Source organism: Mus pahari, unplaced genomic scaffold (assembly GCF_900095145.1).
Source record: "Mus pahari unplaced genomic scaffold, PAHARI_EIJ_v1.1 scaffold_4807_1, whole genome shotgun sequence".
Classification (NCBI taxonomy): Eukaryota; Metazoa; Chordata; class Mammalia; order Rodentia; family Muridae; genus Mus; species Mus pahari.
This window is the reverse complement of record NW_018391701.1, coordinates 61,399-67,141: the sequence shown is the minus strand read 5'-3', so window position 1 is coordinate 67,141 and position 5,743 is coordinate 61,399. Positions and strand designations below refer to the sequence as shown.

General features: G+C 35.3%; 1 protein-coding gene across 1 annotated transcript in view; it reads left to right on the top strand.

The window, feature by feature from the left end:
• LOC110314660 (vomeronasal type-2 receptor 116-like) overlaps nt 1–3,260 on the top strand; it is a 20,214-nt gene extending 16,954 nt beyond the window's left edge. The window contains exon 6 of the mRNA XM_021188914.1: nt 2,356–3,260. Within this exon, the coding sequence (XP_021044573.1) occupies nt 2,356–3,260 (905 nt within the window). The remainder of the gene's footprint in view (nt 1–2,355) is intronic.
• The last annotated feature ends 2,483 nt before the right edge of the window (nt 3,261–5,743 follow it).

Below are 5,743 nucleotides of genomic sequence, written 5' to 3'. Positions count from 1 at the left end.
TTTTTTTTTTTTTTTTTTGGTTGGGAGACTGTTAGTGACAGTTTCCATTTCCTTAGGGTTTATAGGACTGTTTAGATGGTTTGTGTGATCCTGATTTAACATTGTACCCGTTCTTTTGTCTGAAAAAACCATCCATTTCATCTAATTTTCCTGTTTTGTTGAGTATAGGCCTTTGTAGTTGGATCTGATGACTTTTTTAAAAAAAATTCCTCAGGATCTGTTATGTCTTTCTTTTCATTTATGATTTTGTTAATTTGGATACTGTCTTTGTGCCCTCTAGTTAGGTTGGATATAGGTTTATTTATCTTGTTGATATTTTCTGAATAAACTATTTCCTAGTTTTATTGATTCTTTGTAAAATTCTCTTTGTTTCTACCTGATTGATTTCAGTCCTGTGTTTGATTATTTGCTGATGTCTACTACTCTTGTGTGTGTTTGTTTCTTTTTGTTCAAGAGCTTTCATATGTGCTGTTATAATGTTAGTGCGGGATATCTCCAAATTTCTTTATGGAGTTACTCAGAACTGAGTTTTCCTCTTAGCACTGTTTTTATGGTGTCCCATAAGTTTGGGTATGCTGTGCCTTCATTTTTCTTAAATTCTAAAAAAAAAAAAATCTTTAATGTCTTTATTTATTTGGTGTCTTGACTATCATCTGATGGGAGGAAATTCTTTCGTGGCCCAATCTGTTTGGTGTTCTGTAGGCTTCTTGTATATTTAGGGGCACCTCTTTCTTTAGGTCAGGGAAGCTTTCTTTTATAATTATGTTGAAGAATTTTACTGACCCTTTGAGTTTGGAATCTTCACTCTCTTCTATACCTATTATTCTTAGGTTTGGTCTTTGCATTGCATCTGGGATTTCTTGGATGTTTTGAGTTAGGAGCCTTTTGCATTTTGCATTTTCTTTGACTGTTGTTCAATGTCTTCGATGATATCTTCTCCTGAGATTCTATCTTTTATCCCTAGTATTCCATTGCTTATCTTGCATCTGTGACTCTTGCTCTCTTTCCTAGGATTTCCATCTCCATGGTTCTCTCCCTTTGTGATTTCTTCATTGTTTCTATTTACATTTTTATACCCTATATAGCTTTATTCAATTCCTTCATCTCTGATTTTGTTTTCCTGTATTTCTTTAAAGATTTGTATTTCTTCTTCAATGGTTTCTATCTGTTTACCTTTGATATCCTATATTTCCTTAAGGAAGTTATTTTCGTCCTCCATAAAGTACTCTCTCTTCTTCATATGATGGAATTTTAGATTGGACTCTTGCTTTTCAGGTGTATTGGGGTATTCAGAACATCAGGTGGGAGTGCTGCGCTCTGATATTGCCACATAGCATTGGTTTCTAGTTCTTATGTTTTTGTTCTTACTTCTTGTCATCTAGTCATCTCTGGTATTAATTGCCCCTTTTTCTCTGACTGAAGGCTATCCCTCCTATGAGCCTGGTTTTGTTGAGCCTAATTGGGTCAGGCTTTCTCTGGGTATGGGAGGTGGTCCGGAGTTCCTGATCTGAGACTCTTAATGGTTCCTAGTTAGGGCAGGCATTGTGGTTGGAATTAGGGACTCACGTGTGATCCTGAATCTGTGTAAACTTCCCAGAGGGTCAAGCTGCTTCTGGGTGTGAATTAGGATGGAGAGTTGGAGCACAGGATTCACTCCCAGGAGCAGGTACCTACTTTAAGAAAGATATGTCTCTATTAGTGCACGAAGTCTGGCATCCTCTGTTCCCCAGTGGTTCCAGTTATGCTAGGTATTGTGGCCGGCTTGGTGGACTCACCTGTGAGCCTGGAAGGGTGTCAGAAATCCTGAAGGTCAAGCTGTCTCTGGGTATGGCATAGGAACTAGAGCACAGAATCTGTTCTTCCATGCAGATGAGAACTGGAAGACTAGACTACAGTTCTTAAATAAAGAAAGAAAGAAAAAAAAGGTTGAGAAATAGACTACAGGTCTCAAATACATAAATAAATAAAGCTGGAAAATATAGTACAGTGAATTCTAAGTTGAGGAATTTCCAATGACTGAAAAACACTTAAAGAATCCTAAACATTCTCTGCCATCAACTAAGTGTATATGAAAACTATTTTGAACTTCAATTTTACATCTGTTGGAATGGGTTAGATCAGTCATGAATGTGACAGTTCATGATGAAGAGGCTGTAGGACAAGGAGAACACTCTGGATCTCCTGTCACCATAAATATAATAGAAAATGGTTTCAATATATGGTGGCCATCAATCCAATTGATTTGCCATGCAGCAGCAAAAAAAGCAACTTTTGTTAACATCTGAAAATTTTATTTAAGGATTACATGAAAAACAGAATAAAAGAAGTAATACTGAAAATTTTTTTCCACTTCAGATCTAACACAATGTGTGAGGTGTCCAGATGGTCAATATGCCAACACAGAGAGAAATCACTGCTTCCCAAAGGTTGTGACATATCTGGCTTATGCAGACCCCTTAGGGATTGTATTGACCTGTACGGCCTTATTTTTATCTATGTTGTCAGTTCTTGTTCTGGGAATCTTCGTGAAAAATCAATACACTCCCATTGTGAAAGCTAATAACCGCACTCTCAGCTACATCCTGCTCATTTCTCTTACACTTTGTTTTCTCTGTTCATTGTTCTTCATTGGATATCCTAGCACAGTCAGATGTTTCCTGCAGCAGATCACTTTTGGAATCCTGTTCACTGTGGCTGTGTCTGCAGTCTTGGCTAAAACAATTACTGTACTTCTGGCCTTCACCATTGCTATTCCAGGAAGAAGAGTTAAGCGGCTGCTGATATTTGGAACACCAAAGATCATCATTCCAATCTGTTCCCTTTTTCAACTAATTATCTGTGGATTCTGGTTGGGACTATCTCCTCCCTTTGTAGAGAGAGATACTCACTCTGAACATGGCCACATCATCATTATGTGCAACAAGGGCTCAAGTATAGCCTTCTACTCTGTGCTGGCATACCTTGGCTGTCTGGCACTAGCAAGCTTCATTGTGGCTTTCTTGGTTAGAAATCTGCCTGACACTTTTAATGAAGCCAAGTTCCTAACATTCAGCATGCTTTTGTTTTGCAGTGTTTGGGTCACCTTCTTCCCTGTCCACCACAGCACGAAAGGGAAGGTCATGGTGGCTGTGGAGGTATTCTCCATCTTGGCCTCGAGTGCGGGGCTTCTAGGTTGCATCTTTATCCCCAAGTGCTATATTATTGTGTTAAGACCAGATAGAAATTGTATACAAAGGTTGAAGGGTAAAAATAATTCCTGACATCTTAAAGTTTCAATCACATGTATAATATTACCACAAAGTCTGATCACAACACTTCATTACTCTAACTTACAAATAATACAATTCAATATATGATTTATTTCTATACACAATTACATTATATTTGTTCTTTAATGTTTTGGGCTTTTCTTTTAGCAATGTTACGAATATTGTATTATCTGTTTTCTCTTTTATTATTCACATTTTAGAAGTTAATTCATAGCTTTGAAAATACATATTCTATGAGTTAATTTATATATGTGATTTGTCTTCGGGTAAGTCATGATTCATATTTTGACAATAAATGTTGAGAATGTAATCAAAATGTATCTTTAGTCTGTTTGTGGGAATAGTGGAAAGTTGAGTATTGATTATTGTTGAATGCTGAATGAAAGTTAAAGATGCATACATACTGAGAAAAAAACGTTTTCCACATCATACTGTTTAAAAAAGCTTTTACTCCTGGGTAATAAAGAAATTTTCCTGTCCAAGTGGAACATCTGTAGACTTATGAGGTATTTGGGCAATGTTGTTAAACAAGTGACTGGAAGTTGGAAGAAAAGTAATGAACATTGCAAGATGACCTAGAAAAGACATAAACATTCAGGTGTTTAATAACAGACCCATTTTGTTTTTAGTTTCAGAAATCTATTAAGTGTAGCAGAGAATGTATAACAAAATACTCACAGTCTACATATATTGTTAAAAATTTGGAAATTATATGAAAAAATGAAACATTGAAAAATTAAAACAGAAAATTGAAAAGGGATGTTTTGTTAAAAATTTACTTCATTTAAGTCAGGAGCCATCTAGGAAGACTAATGGTATTCAAGTACTTTTACTGGAGATGGACTGCAATGTTGCATGGCTATGATGGGTAAACTCTGAATTACAAGGTTTTCAGCGATCTCATCTCAGTATTGCGTCTTATAATGGTTATGTCTTTCCTGCTATTATTATACAGTTTAAAGATTTCTTGGCATTAGCCCACCCTATTGTTCAGGTTTTTTGCAGATCAGTGAAGATTTGTTTATTTTGCAGACTACTCTTCTAGTAAATCTATGTAGATAAATCAATGATTTCATGATTAGTAATAATGATTCTATAATATTCCTAAATCTATAAGAATAATTTTGAACCCTTTATAGTATGAAGTCTTCCACTACCTTTCTAAAAACGTTCATGATTCACTAGCGAATTACACTAGGATAAGAAAGTAGGCTTGGAATAAATTCACTTCAGGGAGAACATGCCCTCCAGGTTAGCTGTGAAACCATTACCTGATAACTGGAGGTCATAAACTGGGAATGGACAATTTATTATAGGTGCAAGTTCACATGTATAAAACTTCAAAACTAATGAGAAACAAGTCAGATGATTTGCCTCTTGGTAAAACTATGCTAATTTATGACATAGGAATTATGGTTTTAAACTTTAGATGAGTTAATGGAGGTAGTAACATAATAAATGAGTAGTTAGGTACTAATTTTAATGGAAACCCATGTAAGTATTTGTTGTAACTCTAATTTTATTACTTGAATTACTATCTTAAACTTGCTATGAATTTATGGAATGTAAAGATGGTTGGAAGACCATGTGGTCAATTCTTTGGAGAAAGTATAAGAACTAAGAATAGTAGGTAAAAGCTTTTTCTGACATGCATTCTCCTTCCTTACTTAGGGGCTTCTTTTTATGTTCAGATTTTTCTTACTTTTAGCAATGAAGAGTAGAAGCATTTTCTTTCTCAGAGCAATAAATGTTGGAGAAAATTGTTCATTCAAAGTGAGGGCATATTTTCTGCTTGTGGAGCCTTCTGCTCTGTACATCAAATGGATATATGAAAATGTAAGTATGGGTATGTATATGAAACTATGTATGCACACTTGTGGAGTTGATGGCAAAGGTGGTCAAGCCTGACTTATGTCCAGTGTGTGTGTGTATGTGTGTGTGTGTGTGTGTGTATGTGTGTGTGTGTGTGTGTGTTTGTGTGTGTGTGTGAAAGTTTGTGTTTATTTGCATATTACCTGTGTAAAATTTATTAATTTTTTCCTTTCTTTTCTCTCTGTTTCATGAAGTATTAACCAGTCAAAGCTTCTTTTCTGGCTAGCTATTGCTTCTGGAGACAAAAAAGAAGGGAGTTCTAACAATTAACTTTTTTTTCTAATCTTCTGATAACCACGGTTTTTGGCCTTAGATTAGAAAAGAGTTATAGACAGAAGAATTGCTAATGGTAAATAAGCTTTGGCCTTGCCACTGACCCCAAACCCCTCTCTGTCTTCCTCAAAGTACTGGACTGTAGCATGGCCCCTGGCATTTTCCTTCATTCATATTTTTATGGAATCCAGATCATCACAATTTTGTGTATCTATTATATTACTTCTATGTTGCTAGTTAAATGTTATAACAATCATAACATAACTTTTACATATATTTATATACATATAACTACTTATGTGATTTGTGATATGTTATTTTGAGACACA